This window comes from Malus sylvestris, chromosome 7 (assembly GCF_916048215.2).
Source record: "Malus sylvestris chromosome 7, drMalSylv7.2, whole genome shotgun sequence".
NCBI lineage: Eukaryota > Viridiplantae > Streptophyta > Magnoliopsida > Rosales > Rosaceae > Malus > Malus sylvestris.
In genome coordinates, this window is record NC_062266.1 from 10,696,556 (window position 1) to 10,716,708 (window position 20,153).

At 40.3% G+C, this 20,153-nt stretch overlaps 1 protein-coding gene across 6 annotated transcripts; it reads right to left on the reverse strand.

Annotated features, from left to right (window-relative positions):
• Positions 1-657: 657 nt before the first annotated feature.
• On the reverse strand, positions 658-11,275 carry LOC126629905 (ribosomal protein S19, mitochondrial-like). Of its 6 annotated transcripts, none has more exons than XM_050300054.1 (4): positions 11,160-11,275; positions 10,220-10,365; positions 10,029-10,105; positions 658-1,261 (listed from the first exon to the last, which is right to left on the reverse strand). In XM_050300054.1, exons 2-4 carry the CDS (start codon positions 10,289-10,291, stop codon positions 967-969), a joined length of 444 nt encoding a protein of 147 aa, XP_050156011.1. In that variant the 5' UTR covers positions 10,292-10,365; positions 11,160-11,275; the 3' UTR covers positions 658-966. The 6 variants fall into 6 exon arrangements, with proteins under 6 accessions (XP_050156011.1, XP_050156010.1, XP_050156013.1 ...); XM_050300053.1 differs by having other exon boundaries at positions 11,156-11,267; XM_050300056.1 differs by having other exon boundaries at positions 10,220-10,351; positions 11,160-11,260.
• Positions 11,276-20,153: the final 8,878 nt, after the last annotated feature.

The following is a 20,153-nucleotide window of genomic DNA, read 5'->3' on the forward strand; positions in this document are numbered from 1 at the left end:
AAGCCTAATATTTTGAATAACTTTAGCTTGTTTCACTTACAAATCCAAGCGTGAACAAGCCAAAAATGAGTCGAACAAGTAAACTATTTTTAACAACTTTATCCCTATAAAGGTTATTTCTAACGGAAAGAGCTAAATAGAGCTTCGTCCAGAATTATAATCCTGCAAAAATTTATTTTTAAACAAACAGTGTCAGACCATACTCATAGATCATTTCCAAATGAAGGAGCTAAACATAGCCCTCTCAATAATTTATTAGATATTGTAACTGGAGAACTGAACTAAACCAGCCAGCCTAATGTCCATTTGGCTAAATAATAACTTAATGAGCTCTATAGAATTATAGCTCAAGTATCGATCGGAGATGAATTTTAGAGCAAATTAAGCCATTTTTTGGCTTTTAAAACTTTAGCCGTCTTCATTGGAGATGGCCTAAGAATTATGTATATCAATTTTGAAATTTAATTTCATGGTTACTTATAATTTTACCAAACACCGTGCTGGGCAAACATAGGATTGAATTTCTGTAACCCACAACCAGCTTATTCTACATCTCAGCCCCATCCCTTCCCGCCCTAGCCGAATTCACTTGGAAAATCTACTTCTGCCATTACATTTATCCCGACACGATATACATAAACAATGTTCAGAAATTCATTTGACGAGGCCAAACCACAATCTTTGAGCACCCTTTCTCAATAATTCATGAAGCTGCGCTAACGAGTCACTGTGTCAATACAAATAATAAAAATAACGAGTCATGAAGGTTGCTTCACTTGAGCAAAAGGATTAGCCAACATAAACATCCGCTGAGAAACTTTCAACACTTCATTAAAACAGGCTAGAATCGAAATCAAACGCAATCCTCTGCTGGAAAAAATAAATCAAACCAGATCATTCATGTGTTTCAGAATTCTCCTGAATGAGACGGAATCCGATATGTTACGAATTTCACCATAGGCCTTTTTACTTTTTGCCTGCTTTTTTTCCCGGTTTCACTGGTCTTACTGGTGCAGTAGTTTTAGCCTGAACTCTTCGTTTCCGTGTCATTGCAAACTCTCCAAATTTATGACCAACCTTCTCTTCAGTGATCTTGCAGCGAATATGATTTTTTCCATTATAGATACGGACTGTAGTACCCACGAATTCTGGCAAAATAGTAGATCTGCGTGACCAAATTTTCTTATTGTTAAGGAGATCCTTGTTGTTCTTCACTTTCATCAGGAATGCATCCACAAAAGCGCCATCGTAAAAATGAGATCTGCTCAGAAACCAAATACAACAACAACAACAACAAAGCCTTTTCCCACTAAGTGGGGTCGGCTATATGAATCCTAGAACGCCATTGCGCTCGGTTTTGTGTCATGTCCTCCGTTAGATCCAAGTACTCTAAGTTTTTTCTTAGAGTCTCTTCCAAAGTTGTCCTAGGTCTTCCTCTACCCCTTCGGCCCTGAACCTCTGTCCCATAGTCACATCTTCGAACCGGAGCGTCAGTCGGCCTTCTTTGCACATGTTCAAAATCACCGGAGCCGATTTTCTCTCATATTTCCTACAATTTCGGCTACTCCTACTTTACCTCGGATATCCTCATTCCCAATCTTATCCTTTCTCGTGTGCCCACACATCCCACGAAGCATCCTCATCTCCGCTACACCCATTTTGTGTACGTGTTGATGCTTCACCACCCAACATTCTGTGCCATACAACATCGCTAGCCTTATTGTCGTCCTATAAAATTTTCCCTTGAGCTTCAGTGGCCTACGACGGTCACACAACACGCCGGATGCACTCTTTCCATCCAGCTCGTATTCTATGGTTGAGATCTCCATCTAATTCTCCGTTCTCTTGCAAGATAGATCCTAGGTAGCGAAAACGATCGCTTTTTGTGATCTTCGCTAGATTGCTCCGGTCATTAGTGTGGATAAGTATATAAATGGATAGAGATAGGAAAGCAAACACAAGATGTACGTGGTTCACCCAGATTGGCTACGTCCACGGAATAGAAGAGTTCTCATTAATTGTGAAGGGTTTACACAAGTACATAGGTTCAAGCTCTCATTTAGTGAGTATAAGTGAATGATTTAGTACAAATGACATTAGGAAATATTGTGGGAGAATGATCTCGTAATCACGAAACTTCTAAGTATCGGAGTGTGGTGTCGTCTTGACTTGCCTTATCTGTCTCATAGGTAGATGTGGCATCTTCTCTGGAAGTACTCTTCCTCCATCCAGGGGTGGTATCTTTAACTGGTGGAGATGCACAAGGTAATGTATCAATTTCACTTGAAGCTTACTTGTAGTTTCAGGCTTGGTCAAGCGCGATACAAACCATGTAGTAGGAGTCCCCCAAGTCGCCGAGCTAGGGGGTCTGCTGAAAGAGGTGACAGACAAGGTAAGCAATCAGAGCTCCGACTGATTGTTCACCTTCTCCCCATCTTGCAGCAGCATGAAGGATAAAGAGAAGAAAAATGAGAAGAGATGATATGAGATACTTTTGCTTTTGAAGAAGTAACTTTCCACAGGCTTATTCTTGAACTGAGCTGGAGGGTTTTCTGGTTTCCTCCAGAGTATAAGGCCGACTGAAGAATTTGAGGGTCAAAACAAGTCCATCAAATCTAGAGTACGTTCCACCCTGCTGATATGGGATACTTTTGCTTTTGACAGAGTAATGAATGTATCGGCACGTGTGCTGTTACGCTTGTCTCCACATGCTTCCTTGTATCCTTCGCACTTGCCCTATCTGTTCCTCAAGCAGATGCGGAATCTTCCCTGGAAACATAAGATGTTGAAGATGAGTACTCGAGAGCAATGTCAGGTAAGTGATCAGGTAAGGGGTTCCAGGCAGTCAGTTCCTGGCTGGAAGCTTCATTCCAAGTGCTGACTGATTGCTCTCTTTCTCCTTGTCTTGCAGGTAAAAACAAGGCCAAAAGAAAAGACAGGGAAAAAGCATGATATGGGATACTCTTGCTTTTAACCCTGATGATATGAGATATTCTTGCTCTAGTATAGCTTGTTTGCAGAGGTATTATCGGGGGGAAAGAAAGCTGAATATTTCGAAAGGCTTCGTTGGGAGTGCCCTCTCAGATATGATGAAGGGTTGAGCATTTTTGCAGGTCTGCCTGTCCGTTGGGGATGGAGGTCGACATATATAGGAGTCTCCCTAACAACAAGTAGTAATGCTATTCCTTTACCCTGCTTGGTCATAGCACGGTAGTGGGAGCTGCCAGTTTCACATGTTTTAACTCTGTCAGAGCACTTTGAAAAAGTGGTCTGTGGTATCTGGCTCTCGAGATTCGGAGAACGATGCCTCTTCGATTTTTGAGAAAGCAATCATGCTGGGGGTATGACTCTCGAGATTCGGAGAGCAATGTCTCTTCGATTTTTGAGGAAGTAATCATGTTGGGAGTCTGGCTCTCGAGATTCGGAGGGCGGTGCCTCTTCGATTTTGGAGCAAGCAATCTTGTTGGGAGTGTTGTCTCGAATGTGAGTAAAGGTTGGGCATGTTTGCTAGTCTACCTTGCCACGAAGCACAAAGGTTGACACACAGGGACTTTCCAATTATCCAGCAATGGTACTGTTCCTTTACCCTCTCTTCGATTTTGAGAAAGTAGTCATGTTGGGAGTCTGGCTCTCGAGATTCGGAGGACGGTGCCTCTTCGATTTTGGAGCAAGCAATCTTATTGGGAGTGTTTTCTCGAATGTGAGTAAAGGTTGGGCATGTTTGCTAGTCTACCTTGCCACGAAGCACAGAGGTTGACACACAGGGACTTTCCAATTATCCAGCAGTGGTACTGTTCCTTTACAGTTGTGGGTAATAATATGGTAGCTAGACCTTCAAAATTTATGTGTCTAAACTTTTGTTAGTGCTGTTTCTTTGCTATTCTTTTACCTTTCTTGGTCAGAGCGATGTAGTGGGAGCTGCAAGCTTCACGTGCTCAACTTTGGCAGAGAACTTTGACAAAGTTATTTGTGGTACCCATGAGCTATTGTTGCGTGTGGGAAGTGGGTGATTGAACAGTAAGATTCATGTGCTTTCTACTTCACCAGAAGTCTTCGACAGAATGCCCATAATTTCTGCAAAGCAGAGTGTGCGTGTGACAGGTGCTGACAAGGCTAGAAAAGTAGGTGCCTCTTCGATTTCTGAGATCGGCCCTCGTGGTCTCTGAGCAGCCCAGCTTTTGAGAAAGCGAGCGCCTCTTCGATTGATTCGGAGAACGATGCCTCATCGATTTTTGAGAAAGCAATCATGCTGGGGGTCTGGCTCTCGAGATTCGGGGAGCAGTGTCTCTTCGTTTTTTTAGAAAGTAATCATGTTGGGAGTCTGGCTCTTGAGATTCGGAGGACGGTGCCTCTTCGATTTTGGAGCAAGCAATCTTGTTGGGAGTGTTTTCTCGAATGTGAGTAAAGGTTGGGCAAGTTTGCTAGTCTACCTTGCCACGAAGCACAGAGGTTGACACACAGGGACTTTCCAATTATCCAGCAATGGTACTGTTCCTTTACCCTCTCTTCGATTTTTAAGAAAGTAGTCATGTTGGGAGTCTGGCTCTCGAGATTCGGAGGACGGTGCCTCTTCGATTTTGGAGCAAGCAATCTTATTGGGAGTGTTTTCTCGAATGTGAGTAAAGGTTGGGCATGTTTGCTAGTCTACCTTGCCACGAAGCACAGAGGTTAACACACAGGGACTTTCCAATTATCCAGCAGTGGTACTGTTCCTTTACCCTTGTGGGTAATAATATGGTAGCTAGACCTTCAAAATTTATGGGTCTAAACTTTGTTAGTGCTGTTTCTTTGCTATTCTTTTACCCTTCTTGGTCAGAGCGATGTAGTGGGAGCTGCAAGCTTCACGTGCTCAACTTTGGCAGAGAACTTTGGCAAAGTTATCTGTGGTACCCATGAGTTATTGTTGCGTGTGGGAAGTGGGTGATTGAACAGTAAGATTCATGTGTTTTCTACTTCCCCAGAAGTCTTTGACAGAATGCCCATAATTTCCGCAAAACTGAGTGTGCGTGTGACAGGTGCTGACAAGGCTGGAAAAGGCTGGAAAAGTAGGTGCCTCTTCGATTTCTGAGATCGGCCCTCGTGGTCTCTGGGGAGCCCAGCTTTTGAGAAAGCGAGCGCATCTTCGATTTTTGAGATCGGCCTTCGTGGTCTTTGAGCAGCCCAACTTTTGAGAAAGCAAACGCCTCTTCGATTTCTGAGATCAACCCTCGTGATCTCTAAGCAGCCTAGCTTTTGAGAAAGCAAACGCCTCTTCGATTTCTGAGCAGGCGCCTCTTCGATTTCTGAAGCTTCGTCGAGTGCAGATTTTTATAGGGGCTGGCATTAAGTTCCAAAGCACACTTGAATCTCCACCAGTAGAAGCTTCATTCTTGCACTTCTAAGATCTTGATTTGTCCGACCTCTTCTCTCTTCAACACCTTTGAAAATGTCTGGCCCCTCCGACCGTCGTTTTGACTTGAACCTTGTTGAAGAGGCAGCCCCGCCTTCTCCAGACAACATATGGCGCCCATCCTTCGTCTCCCCTACTGGTCCTCTTACCGTTGGGGATTCCGTGATGAAGAATGATATGACCGCTGCGGTGGTGGCCAGGAACCTTCTCACTCCCAAAGATAACAGACTACTTTCCAAACGGTCTGATGAGTTAGCTGTTAAGGATTCGCTGGCTCTCAGTGTTCAGTGTGCAGGTTCTGTGTCTAATATGGCCCAACGCCTATTTGCTCGAACCCGCCAAGTTGAATCATTGGCGGCTGAAGTGATGAGTCTCAAACAGGAGATTAGAGGGCTCAAGCATGAGAATAAACAGTTGCACCGGCTCGCACATGACTATGCTACAAACATGAAGAGGAAGCTTGACCAGATGAAGGAAACTGATGGTCAGGTTTTACTTGATCATCAGAGATTTGTGGGTTTGTTCCAAAGGCATTTATTGCCTTCGTCTTCTGGGGCTGTACCGCGTAATGAAGCTCCAAATGATCAACCTCTGATGCCTCCTCCTTCTAGGGTTCTGTCCAGTACTGAGGCTCCAAATGATCCCCCTCCGGTGCCTTCTCTTTCTGGGGCTCTACCGACTGCTGAGACTTCTCCTAAGCAACCTTTGTGAAGGCTCCCTCTTGTGTGTTTATTTTGACTCATGTATATATACATATTTGTAGCTTATCGGGGATATCAATAAATAAGCTTTCCTTCATTTCAACGTATTGTGTTAAATACACCAAAGCCTTCTTCGCTAAGCTCTTTGAATTTTCTTTTGTTGAAGCTTGTATGTTGAAGCTTTCTGAGTGGAGCATGTAGGTTGGGGTAGTGTTCCCTTAATTTTCCGAGTGAGGAAAACTTCTCGGTTGGAGACTTGGAAAATCCAAGTCACTGAGTGGGATCGGCTATATGAATCTTAGAACGCCATTGTGCTCGATCCTGTGTCATGTCCTTCGTTAGATCCAAGTACTCTAAGTCTTTTCTTAGAGTCTCTTCCAAAGTTTTCCTAGGTCTTCCTCTACCCCTTCGGCCCTGAACCTCTGTCCCATAGTCGCATCTTCTAATCGGAGCGTCAATAGGCCTTCTTTGCACATGTCCAAACCACCGTAACCGATTTTCTCTCATCTTTCCTTCAATTTCGGCTACTCCTACTTTACCCCGGATATCCTCATTCCTAATCTTATCCTTTCTCGTGTGCCCACACATCCAACGAAGCATCCTCATCTCCGCTACACCCATTTTGTGTACGTGTTGATGTTTCACCGCCCAACATTCTGTGCCATACAGCATCGCCGGCCTTATTGCCGTCCTATAAAATTTTCCCTTGAGCTTCAGTGGCATACGGCGGTCACATAACACGCCGGATGCACTCTTCCACTTCATCCATCCAGCTTGTATTCTATGGTTGAGATCTCCATCTAATTCTCCGTTCTTTTGCAAGATAGATCCTAGGTAACGAAAACGGTCGCTCTTTGGTATTTCTTGATCTCCGATCCTCACCCCTAACTCGTTTTGGCCTCCATTTGCACTGAACTTGCACTCCATATATTCTGTCTTTGATCGGCTTAGGCGAAGACCTTTAGATTCCAACACTTCTCTCCAAAGGTTAAGCTTTGCATTTACCCCTTCCTGAGTTTCATCTATCAACACTATATCGTCTGCGAACAGCATACACCAAGGAATATCATCTTGAATATGTCCTGTTAACTCATCCATTACCAACGCAAAAAGGTAAGGACTTAAGGATGAGCCTTGATGTAATCCTACAGTTATGGGAAAGCTTTCGGTTTGTCCTTCATGAGTTCTTACGGCAGTCTTTGCTCCTTCATACATATCCTTTATAGCTTGGATATATGCTACTCGTACTCCTTTCTTCTCTAAAATCCTCCAAAGAATGTCTCTTGGGACCCTATCATACGCTTTTTCCAAATCTATAAAGACCATGTGTAAATCCTTTTTCCCATCTCTATATCTTTCCATCAATCTTCGTAAGAGATAGATTGCCTCCATGGTTGAGCGCCCTGGCATGAACCCGAATTGGTTGTCCGAAACCCGTGTCTCTTGCCTCAATCTATGCTCAATGACTCTCTCCCAGAGCTTCATTGTATGACTCATTAGCTTAATACCCCTATAGTTCATGCAATTTTGTACGTCGCCCTTATTCTTGTAGATAGGCACCAAAGTGCTCGTTCGCCACTCATTTGGCATCTTCTTCGTTTTCAAAATCCTATTGAAAAGGTCAGTGAGCCATGTTATACCTGTCTCTCCCAAAAGTTTCCACACTTCGATTGGTATATCGTCTGGGCCTATTGCTTTTTTATGCTTCATCTTCTTCAAAGCTACAACCACTTCTTCCTTCCGGATTCGACGATAAAAAGAGTAGTTTCTACACTCTTCTGAGTTACTCAACTCCCCTAAAGAAGCACTCATTTCATGTCCTTCATTGAAGAGATTATGAAAATAACCTCTCCATCTGTCTTTAACCGCGTTTTCTGTAGCAAGAACCTTTCCATCATCATCCTTGATGCACCTCACTTGGTTTAGGTCCCTTGTCTTCTTTTCCCTTGCTCTAGATAGTTTATAGATATCCAACTCTCCTTCTTTGGTATCTAGTCGTTTATACATATCGTCGTAAGCCGCTAACTTAGCTTCTCTGACAGCTTTCTTCGCCTCTTGCTTCGCTTTTCTATACCTTTCACCATTTTCATCGGTCCTCTCCTTGTATAAGGCTTTACAACATTCCTTCTTAGCCTTCACCTTTGTTTGTACCTCCTCATTCCACCACCAAGATTCCTTTTGGTGTGGGGCAAAGCCCTTGGACTCTCCTAATACCTCTTTTGCTACTTTTCGGATACAACTAGCCATGGAATCCCACATTTGGCTAGCTTCCCCCTCTCTATCCCACACACATTGGGTGATTACCTTCTCTTTGAAAATGGCTTGTTTTTCTTCTTTTAGATTCCACCATCTAGTCCTTGGGCACTTCCAAGTCTTGTTCTTTTGTCTTACTCTTTTGATATGTACATCCATCACCAACAAGCGATGTTGATTAGTCACGCTCTCTCCTGGTATAACTTTGCAATCCTTACAAGTTATACGATCCCCTTTCCTCATTAGAAGAAAATCTATTTGTGTTTTTGACGACCCACTCTTGTAGGTGATCACATGTTCTTCTCTCTTCTTAAAGAAGGTGTTGGCTAAGAAGAGATCATATGCCATTGCAAAATCCAAGATAGCTTCCCCATCCTCGTTTCTCTCCCCAAAACCATGGCCACCATGAAAACCTCCATAGTTGCCTGTCTCCCTGCCCACGTGTCCATTTAAATCTCCTCCTATAAATAACTTCTCCGTCTGAGCAATTCCTTGCACCAAGTCTCCAAGATCTTCCCAAAATTTCTCCTTCGAACTCTTATCCAACCCTACTTGAGGTGCGTACGCACTAATCACATTGATAAGTTCTTGTCCTATTACAATCTTGATTGCCATGATTCTATCTCCTACCCTCTTGACATCTACAACATCTTGTACCAAGGTCTTGTCCACGATGATGCCAACACCGTTTCTCGTTCTATTTGTGCCCGAATACCAAAGTTTAAACCCTGAGTTTTCTAGATCCTTTGCCTTACTACCAACCCACTTAGTTTCTTGTAGGCACATAATATTTATCCTTCTCCTCACCATAACTTCCACTACTTCCATAGATTTTCCCGTTAAGGTTCCTATATTCCACGTTCCTAAACGCATTTTGCTCTCTTGAACTCTACCCTTCTGTCCTAGCTTCTTCACCCTCCCCCGTCTAATAGGATCAAAGTACTTCTTTTGTGTGTCCCGGGTAAAGTTGATAGGAGCATATGCTCCCAAACAACTTTGAGTGGAGTCGTTCGAAAAGAAGTTTCTATGGCCCCCTTGCTCATTTAACACTGCATCCGGGTGCCGATGGAGATACAGCGACCCTTGCTCACTTATCACTGTGCTCAGGCCACACAGCGCGCCACTTACGGGTGACGCCCTAGCTTTAGCGCGATTTTGTTCTGGATTCATTTTCATAAGGATTCGACGTGATCATGGAGTGCCGGCTGTCGACTACCTGACGCCCTCCCCCTCCTCCTTTATCCGGGCTTGGGACCGGCCATGTAAGACATAGGCGGAGTTCTGCTCAGAAACCAAATCCAACAAAATTATAAATACCTTATGCCAAAAAAAAGGAAAAATTCCCAATAAAAATGTAGAAGCAGATACTCAAACACGACCATGGTGACCGCATAGTAGCCAAAAAAGGACACAAAAATTGAAACATAAACCATGGTGAAATATATTCATAAAAAAAAAAAAAAAAAAGGTCATACCCAGTGCACAAGGCTCCCGCTTTACGCAGGGTCTGGGAGAGGTGAATGTCGGCTAGCCTTACCCCCATTTATGGAGAGGCTGCTCCCAAGTCTCGAACCCGAGACCTACCGCTCATGGGCGAAGGCACTTGCCATTGCACCAAGTGCGACCTCTTGGTGAAATATATTCATGGTGAAAAAAAAAAAAGCAACATTGTAAAAGAAACATACTCTTGCTTGGCTTGGGTACTGTAACCTGCTTTGTCCAGTCCACACATTCCCGCAACCACCGGCTTTCCTGAGTCCAGCTATACCAAATGGTCCAAACCAAACAACACCAACAAGCCATCACATACCACTGTTAGGGCTGCGCAATGGCATCAAATTCATAAACATATACACAAGAAACAAGGTAGTGTTACCTTGGTAGAGGACTCGGAGAAGAGTTTGCCAACTAGGCCACGATTGAGGGTTGCAATTAGACGCCTTGCCATCTTCAACTGTGTTCCGTGACTGCAGAGGTTAGAACAGTTGGGGTTTGTCTCCGATATGAGCTACAAAAGAATATCTGGGAACTTAAGGAAGAGCACATCAACTTTCTTTTCATTAGACACAGAACAGAAGAATAAGAGCAGCACACTACGAATCAATGTGCACCCGACCAGATTAAAAAGAGCACACGGATTCCTCCACAAATAACGGCTCGCACCCTTCAATTCATCAACTTTCACTATTTTTGAACAAATCAATAAAATGTGACATTCAAGCTACTTTAATTTGCTTATGATGCACTTATCGACATCTAGTCAAAGCCGGAACAATTACTTAAAACACACCGAAAACTCGGAAAATTTAAAAAAAAAACAGAGGCACAATGCTTGAACAGAAAGGGATAATGGTTAATACAGAATTATCAAATAATTGAATCCTACAAGGCAACTCGAAAAATCTCATAGTGCACTTGCGAAAAATCTCATAGGCGGCGATGGTTGTTCAATTGGGTATACGTGGGGTTTGTGTTGGTGGTTCGATTGGGTTCGAACTGGGTGTTGATGGTTGTTCGAGTGGAGGTCTAACGGTGGTGGCCGTCTGGCAGTTGTGATTTAGTGGCGGAGGTAGTTGCAGGTGAATCACAAATGAAAATTGCGACCCGAAATACAGAATTATTAGCAACTATCAGAGTTTTATTTATTTATTTATTTCCTCTGGTACCCAAATGAAAATTCCGAAAGTAAGAAAATAACAATGGCGGAAATCCACATGCATTCGAAATCAAAAGAAAACGGCAGAAATCGCAAAACCCACATGCGATATGTACCAAAAAACAGATAAAATGATAAAGGGAGATGGAGGTTTACTTACCCGTCTCTCTGCGTGTTGGAGATGCGAGCAAGATGTGGGAGAAAGCGAGCTAGCGAGCGAGAAGAGAGAAAGAGAAGTGGGCCTTGTTTTGGGGGGGGGGATGGGGTGGGGGTGCGGTGTTCGGGGTTTTAATTTGTTAAATTGTCAAATTGTCGAGCATTAGAATTTAAGGAAACTAATGAAAATGTCTTGAAAACTTTAAGTTTTAACAATAAAGATAAAATAAAGAGTAAAGTGAATAATATTAAGATTGAATTTTTAGTATAGAAATATGGTTTTTCGTTAAAGTAAACAATACCGGAAGCTTTTCGTTAAAGTTCCCTAGAATTTATAAGTGATTGCAACTTGCACGTTTGTAACACAATCATCTTACGTTCATATATTAAATAATTATCTTTCATTAATACTATGGTTTAGTGATATTCATTTTCACTTGGTCTAGTGGTATTCTTTTTCATTGTAAGTGAGGAATAACTTATTGTGAGACGTAGCATACTCCCCCACCCTCTTAGACCATTTCCAACTCTTGCGTTAAAACCCATAAAATTTGGAAGAATGAATTTAGACTATCCTAATTTAATTTTATGAACATTTTAACCTAAAAATATTTAGATTCCGATAAATATTGAAAAATCACTAAACGGACATCATGAAACTCGTGAAACACTATGAAATAATATGAAACACACGAAAGATTTTTTCTTTTAGTTATTTTAGGCGTTGGATTTAAATTTGGACCTTTATATCTTTTTATTTAAGGAAAACTAATGAAAATGGCTTGAAAACTTTGAGTTTTAATGATAAGGACAAAATAAAGGGTAAAGTGAATAGTACCAGGATTGACTTTTTAGTGTAAAAATGTGGTTTTTCGTTAAAGTGAACAGTACCGGGTGCTTTTCGTTAAAGTTCCCTTTTATTTATCGTTAGATTTGATCATATTAGATCTTAGTTGTTGGATTCAATGAATTTATAAATATAAAACTAAAAAAAATCCACATATATAGTAGATCAGCCCACTAACTCGGAGGGAATTATGGGCTAAATTTGCCCCAAAAATGAGTTTTGAGATAAAACTCAAATTTGGCCCCAAGGGTTGGAGCAAGTTGGAGTAGGTTTAGAACTTAAAATTTGAGTTTTACTCCAAGAGTTGGAGTAGGTCTTAGTGTAGTATTGTAGTCAAAATGCAAATAATTATTCCATAAAATCATATTCTTCCCCTCTTAGACTATCTCCATCCCTTGGTTAAAACCTAAGATTTTTAGCCCAGAAAATTTTGGTTTTAACTCAGAAACAACTCTTCTTCTCCAACATCTCTGGTTAAAATTTTAGCCCAATTATTAAACAATGAATTTAGGCTAATTTATTTTAAATTAACTTAAAAAAAACTATGTAGACCATCCTAAATTAATTTTACAAACATTTTAACCTAAAAATATTTAAATTATGATAAATATTGAAAAATCACTAAACTGACACATGAAACTAATGAAACACTAGAAGAATTTGGAAATGACCAATTACGACCTCTAATATGATCTTTTGCCATCTTGCAAATTTTAGAAATGGTTTTGGAAGATGATAGAAAGAAAAATTGGAAGAATTGTAGGAGAAAAGTGAGTTTTGTGTGGATTTTTGAACAAATACTTAGGTATTTATGATTTTTGGGTGAAGTTTGAGTTAAATATTTTTTTTTAATTATTTTAGCGCTAGATTTAAATTTGGGTCCTTAGATCTTTCTTTTTTTTACAATTAAATTTGATCATATTTGATCTTAGCAGTTGGATTTAATAAATTTATAAATATAAAACTAAAAAAACAAAGAAATTTAAACTTAAACCACTGGATCAACCAACGCTCCATTTGAATTATGGTCGTAGGATAAGAAAAAAGAGCCTTAAGGTTCATTAATGCACTATACAAGCAGAAAACAAGCCCACGTGGGTGAAATCGGACTGCTCCAGTGGTTGGCGAGTGCCAGTACGTGCGTGAGTGGGCCTGGGCGAATGGGTTTCACCTCCGGTTTTCCACTTGATGCGAAATATATAAGCACACAAATTAAACCCTCTTTTTATCAAATGTAGTAAAGTATGTAAGTAGGGATCGTTCTAGGCCGGGGATTAGGAGGGATTGCTAAATCACTTGAAAACTGACTTGAAAATGTAAAAACAAAGTTTAAAACACTAAACTAGACTCAAAGAATGCAAAACTATACTTTAAAATACTAGGATAAACAAAAAGATTCAAAACAGCAACCAAAGACTCAAAACTGCCTTAAAAACACTTTCTGGGCAGTTTTGAGACTCTAACACAAACTTGGACGAATTTTGGTTTTCTAATGAACTAAAACACTTAAAAACATAATCTAAGACAAGTTCTAATTAATATGACTCAAAGAAATAAGATGGGGTTGATTTTGGACGAAAATAATTAAATTAAGACAAGAACAAAGTAAACAGATTCTTAGACAAATTTGGGTGAATCAAAACACTTAAAAACACAAACTAAAGTGATTACTAACTAATCTAACACTTTGAAATAAATGGGAGATTGGTTCTTGACGAATTTGAAAACAAAACAAACTTTGTAAAACAAAACAGATTGTAAATGAATTTGAATGAAACTTATGGATGGAAGGCTAGCTAGGAGGTTCTTCTCCACACATGTCACACTTGCATACAAAACGATTTCCAGTTGCTTTTCGATAAACTATGAATACTCAACGCCCCAAATTAACCGTGAATTGCACTAATTAACCCTCAGTTTTTCCACAAGTTATTGGGTTGGATGATTGCATACGACAACCCAAAACATTCCCTACAAGTTCCCTACATGAATTGCATAATAGAGATACAAGCAAGAATCATTAAGTTCTATGAAAAACATAAGCATTGACGAGGCACTCGTTACTATGATTTGCATGAAACTTATGCCAAGAATTTACTTAACGTGATTGTGACTAGCAACCTTCACTACTTGTGAATATAAGTTCATAACGATTAGGTGAAACTCCCTTATATTCTATCGTCAAATTCATGCATGAAAATTAAGCGTGCACTCTCAACCAACATACACAAATCAGTTTTTATACGAACGGATAAGTAAATTGAATTCACAACTGGATGTAATCAAATCATATAGCAAGCATGAACATAGTTTCGAATCACCCCCTAACTAAGAGGGGTTTAGTTCCTCATACTCACAAAGCAAAGATGCATAAATTTAGACATTAAAAACAAAGATAGAAAACACCTAGAAACGCTCCAACACTCCCAAGGCTTGGGCTTAGGCACGGCACCAGGTTTATTCTTCTTTCTCCTTCCTTGCAAGCTGCGGCACTAGAGGTTTTGGACAGGTTTTGGGTGGTTTTTATGGTGTATAATGGATGGGGAATGGTATGGAAATGTTTAGGGTTGATGGGTGGTGTGGCTAGGGGTGATTTTTGGCTGAATTTGGAGAGAATGATGGTGGAAAATTTCGGCCAAGGAGCAAGGATCAAAATCTGTTTTCTTTTATGAATATGGGAGGTGGTATTTATAGGCTTGAGAGAGGACCACTCCATTTCCTTTGCATGTGCAGCTTGTGTGGGTGTGAGTTGTCATGTTTCCCATTTACATTTATACACACATGCTTCATCATTTCAACCACAAAACACACTAATTTTCTGCCCATGCCGTGTGCTCCCATGTGTGTGCTGCAATGTTCTTCTCTTTGCCATGTGTTTGCTTTCTTTGCCATGTGTTTGCTGTCATGTTATCATCCTAGCTGTTACACTTGCACACACACATGTTCTTTGCATCATTTCAACCACAAAACACACACATTTTCTGCCATGTTTTCCCCTTTACATTTACACACACATGCTTCATCATTTCAACCACAAAACACACCATTTTTCTGCCCATGCTGTGTGCTCCCATGTGTGTGCTGCAACATTCTTTTCTTTGCCATGTGTTTGCTGCAACAAGGGGTTTATTTAAAGGGATAAAGGAAATAAAACCCTAGGTTAACTAGGTAAACAGAAATTAAGTCTAAAGCTTCTACAATTTAGGGAAACAAATCAGAAAACTAAGGGAAAGTGCAAGGAGGATGCGGCAATAACTAGAAAATTAAGGGAATGTGATTTCCTTGCATGCTTTGGTCTTCAATTTCGTCCATCTATATTGCTCCAAGCATAAGCTATTCAATTCATGCCCAAAACTGCTCCAAAAGGCTCCATAATGCATCTTCTTGCACACTTTGTCCTTAGAATCTGAAAACATACGAAAATGACTTTAAACACTAAAATAACTATGAAATAATAATGTAAAAGCACAAGAACAAGCCAACTAAGTCGCATGAAAATGCTCCTATCACCACTCTCACATGTGGGGCACACCACTAACCTAGTCCACTTTTCTGGCCGACATTTGGTCCAATTTTAGCTTCTAACTCATAACCCCAAATTGTCCCAAAGGTTGGAAGGAAATTTGGGAGGAGGAAGAGGAGAGGGGAGAGAATAAAAGGTAAATCTTAAGACTTACTCCCAGGATTGGAGTTAGTCTCATAATTTTACCCTTGAAATTATCGACAGTGTGAAATACTCCTGCAAGAAGTAACACAAATTCTTTCTTGCAACTATGCCCGTTTGGGGTTTGATTATTTGGGGTTGAGACAAGCTCTGGTGGCAGAAAGCTAAATTAAAGTGTAACTCCAAAAGCTGGCTAATGGGCTGATTTTCAAACTGATTTTGCGGCAAACAAATATGGGACACGCTATGTATTATAGAAAATTTTAATGAAGTCAAGTCTGACGTGACATCACCAGTCTACTAAATGCTAGCCATGTTGTCACGTCAGACTGGATTTCATTGTTATAATCTATGTATTTGTATTATTGAGATTTTATATGATTTTTCGAGAATTTATACTAATTTATTTGAATTTAGATTTTAATTAAACTAGTTACGAAGTTTGAAGTTTGGAAATTAATTATCTAAAATCCGTATACCTTTCAAGGTCACAATTTATATTTTCGAATAGAGCTCGATCTCACGAACGCGTAGGCGCAAACCATTCGTGAAACGTAGTTATAATGAATGAGTTATTAACGAACAAAGTTTGGGAGCCTTCCCGTCACTTTTAAGACATGTGGAAGGCTGTGACTGGATGATGCAGGACGCATCAGATAGAAATGAAATAAAACGAAAAATAGGATTGATAGGTAGGGGCCACTATCTCCTAGTGTGAGGAGAGACCTGAAAACCCTATAAACTTTGGTTCTAATACTAGCCTACAACGTAGACATTAGTAAGAACAAAGCAACAAACTCTTAAACAAGAGAAAGGCACAAATATGTGATAGAATTCTCTCTAAATATTTCATTCACCAACAAAAACGTCCAACTCTTCATCTTATAGAAAGAAATGGTTTTTATAACCATTTTGTAACTTACATTCAGAAATTTAAAAGGTAATAAACATAAAAACACCTAAAACTGAAAACCCTATAAACTTTGGTTCTAGTACCAACCTACAACGTAGACAACTAGAAGAACAAAGCAGAACAATCTCACAAAGAGAAAGGCATAAAACTGAAACAGAGGAACACCCTGAGTGTTTTCATTAATCAACAACGTCCAACTTCTTCATCTTATAGAAAGAGATGGTTTTTATAACCATTTTGTAACTTACATTCAGAAATTGAAAGACAATATGATTAAATTGACATAAAATTGAATTAAAGTCACATAAAATTGAAAATTACATAACTAAAGTAATGATATTAGCCATAAAACGTCTTGCAAGTAAATAGATCAGCCAATATGTATTAAACCACCCTTTTTATTCCAGCACATAAATCCGTCTTCCAATAATTTATTGTGCTTCATGCCAAATGAATATTTTATTTCCCATCCTGCATCTCTGGAGAAGGGAAAAAGGGTGGCCAATGACAGCCGGAGAAAGGAAGAGAAGGGACCAATGAGGGAGGAGGAAATGAGAGAAAGGAGGGGAGGAGAGAATCAGCAAACCGGGGGGAATTTTTCCCCAAACTCGATCTGATTCTGACCCAACACCCTGCGAGATTTTTTGACGCTGATTTCGACTTTTTCTCGGCCAATCGATTGTCGCCACCACCTGCACTCGACTCCACGACCTTCCCTATACCAATTACACCCCAAAATTTGGAGAATTTGGTCTTGATTTGGGTGAAACCTACACGGTGGGTACGGTGAGTTCTTGGCAGCGATCTGCCGTTTCTGCAATTGCCACCTTCAACCACCAGCCATAATTGACTCCCCTTGAGGCTTGGAACAAAGCCCAAACAACTATAGGGGCGGCGGAGCACTGGAAGTTATAGATCGAAGCCACTCATTTCTAGGGTTTCCGGGGGGTTCGAGGGAAATTGGAGCTTTTCCTGGCCAAATTGGACTTGGTCACATGTATAAAACTTGTTCTATTCATCGAGATCTACATTTCTGTGAAATTTGGTAATTTTTGGAAATAGTTGAATTTTCCAGCGAGTCGGGACGGCCGGCTGCCACGTGTGGCGGATCGTGGGCTGAGACCCTACCTGCCCTTCCTAGGATAATTTGGATACCCTGATTCTATATGTGGCGTACAATTGACGAAATCTTGTCGTTTGAACATAGTTTTGTTAAAGATCGCCACTTGGTTAATATATGAATCGACGATCTGACTGTTGGATCGTCATTAAACTTTAATATGTTATAGAACCTAATATTTGAGGATATTTGAAATTGATGGATCGGGACTCCGACGTACGGATCTTCCCGAATTGGATTTCTAAGTTTGTAAAACTAATTGTTGACCACCACTTGAATTTGAGATTGGCGGAGATCCAACCGTTGGATCGTGATGAGATTTTAGTATGTTCTTTTATGAGCATAATGAGGACCTTAGGAAGTTACAGATCTAAAATCCAATGTGCGGATCTTTCGGATCGAATTACTTAGGGTTGTGGACCCTACCGTTGACCAAGAGTTGACTTTTAGTCAACATGGCTCGAAATGTTCTAAATACTAAAATTAGAACTACGGAAGACTTAAGTGAAGTCTAGTGGGCCTACTATGGTTAGAGAGTGACTTGAATATATGTGATATGGTTATTACCCTAATTTCTTATAGTAGTATCATTTATGAATATGAATGGTTTTATATATGTGATTTCTATTTAAATGTGATTTTTATATATATTTAGCCATTGACCTATGTTTATTAAACGTGATTTGGCTTGTGTACTTATGATATTTGTGAAATGTGATTGACGTGCATATTTGAGATGTGGTTTGATTTGCATGATTGGTATAATGTGATGAAATGTGACGGCTAGTAGTGGACCATTAACCCATTGCCATGGGGGTTTGCTTAGAAACTTGTTTCATATTCCATTTCATTATTTCATTTCTCGCTTCGTTGACCGTTCTAATTTAATACTTGTGCTTCGTTTCATTTCGTTGAGCCATTGTAAATTGAGCACTTGATTCATGATTCGTTGAGTGATTCGAAACTGAGTATTTGCTTGGGTTTCGTTGAGTGGTTCGGTTCCCTGCTCCGTGTGGATTCCGTTGAGTGGAATCCCTCAAGTGGTCCAAAATCGTACCTTGCCTTGGATTTCTTTGAGTGGAATGATAACCATTTATACTCTGCGATTCCGTTGAGTGATCCAGAATCGTATCCACTCGGATTCTGTTGAGGTTCGGAATCTTTTCTACTCCATGATTCCGTTGAGTGGTTCGGAATTGTATCCTAGTTTAGATTCTATTGAGTGATCCGGAATCCCCTTTGGTGTCTTGGTTCCGTTGAGTGGTCCAGAACCCAATGTTGATGGATTTCGTTGAGTGGTTCGAAATCGCATCATTTGACTTGTTGGTTCCTTGGATTTGATTTCAGTTTCAGAGATGTAAACTTCAGCCGAACTGTGTCATGTGTTGCTCTAGCCCTGCATTTCGGTGTATTATATGGGTTATTGATTGGTGTGATTATTGGATGGTGCTGAAATACTTGTGAGGGTGAATGGCAAGATGACTAGAGAATATTATTATGCTTCGTTGAATGTTCCTTGAGGTGCTACATGCTTGAATTGTGGTATTACGTTGAGACGTACTGAAATATGCGATGAATGTTCGAGTGTAATGAATGGTAAACTAAAAATGACTTGATCCCTGTTTAGGGTACGTAGGCAGTCTAACGAGGAGGTTAGATGCAGCCATAAAGTATATGAAATTACTACACAATTCAAATCTTGAGTTGTGTTTTGCCATATCCCAAAGACAGGTTAGTTAGAGATACGGGTATTTGGTAACGTCACATGTCGATTCTGGACGTATGTCGGGATTAGAGCATGACACACGTGTTCAAAAAGTGAACCATTTGTCTACTGAAAGCTCCATTTTGGTGCATGAGAGTATCTGTACTAGAATAGACTAATAAGTTCAAAGGTTTGATCCCACTTCGACTCTTATAACTTCATCATCTTCATCAACAACAAAAGGGAAAGAATTTTCATTGGAAATCAAGAGTGCTGATAATTTGGACTCCGTTTACTTACCACATACATTAGTGAAGTCCACCTCTATTAGCGAATCGGAGTTTTCATGCTCATCGCAACCAAAATTCACAACGGGAAAGGTGGAACGAATGCTAGGTTAGAATCCAATACTGGTCAACCAATGTAGTCCAAACAACTCATCTTATCTTACATTCTTTAGTTATGACATTCCTAACAAGCACCTAGCATTGCTGCAACTTATCAGAGCAATTTTTGTGAACTTTCTTTAAAAAAAGGGAGGTGATATCCACACACCCCATTTCACTTCTCTCACACCCTTTTAATTTTCGACTGTCGGATCGGATGAAATGAAAAAGATCAAATAACAGAAATTAACAAAGGGTGTGGGACAAGTAAAAATGAGTGTGTAGATAGCACACCCCTAAAAAAATCAGGGCCTGTTTGGTATCATATTTGAAAATTTTTATCATTTCTCAAAACATTTCCTA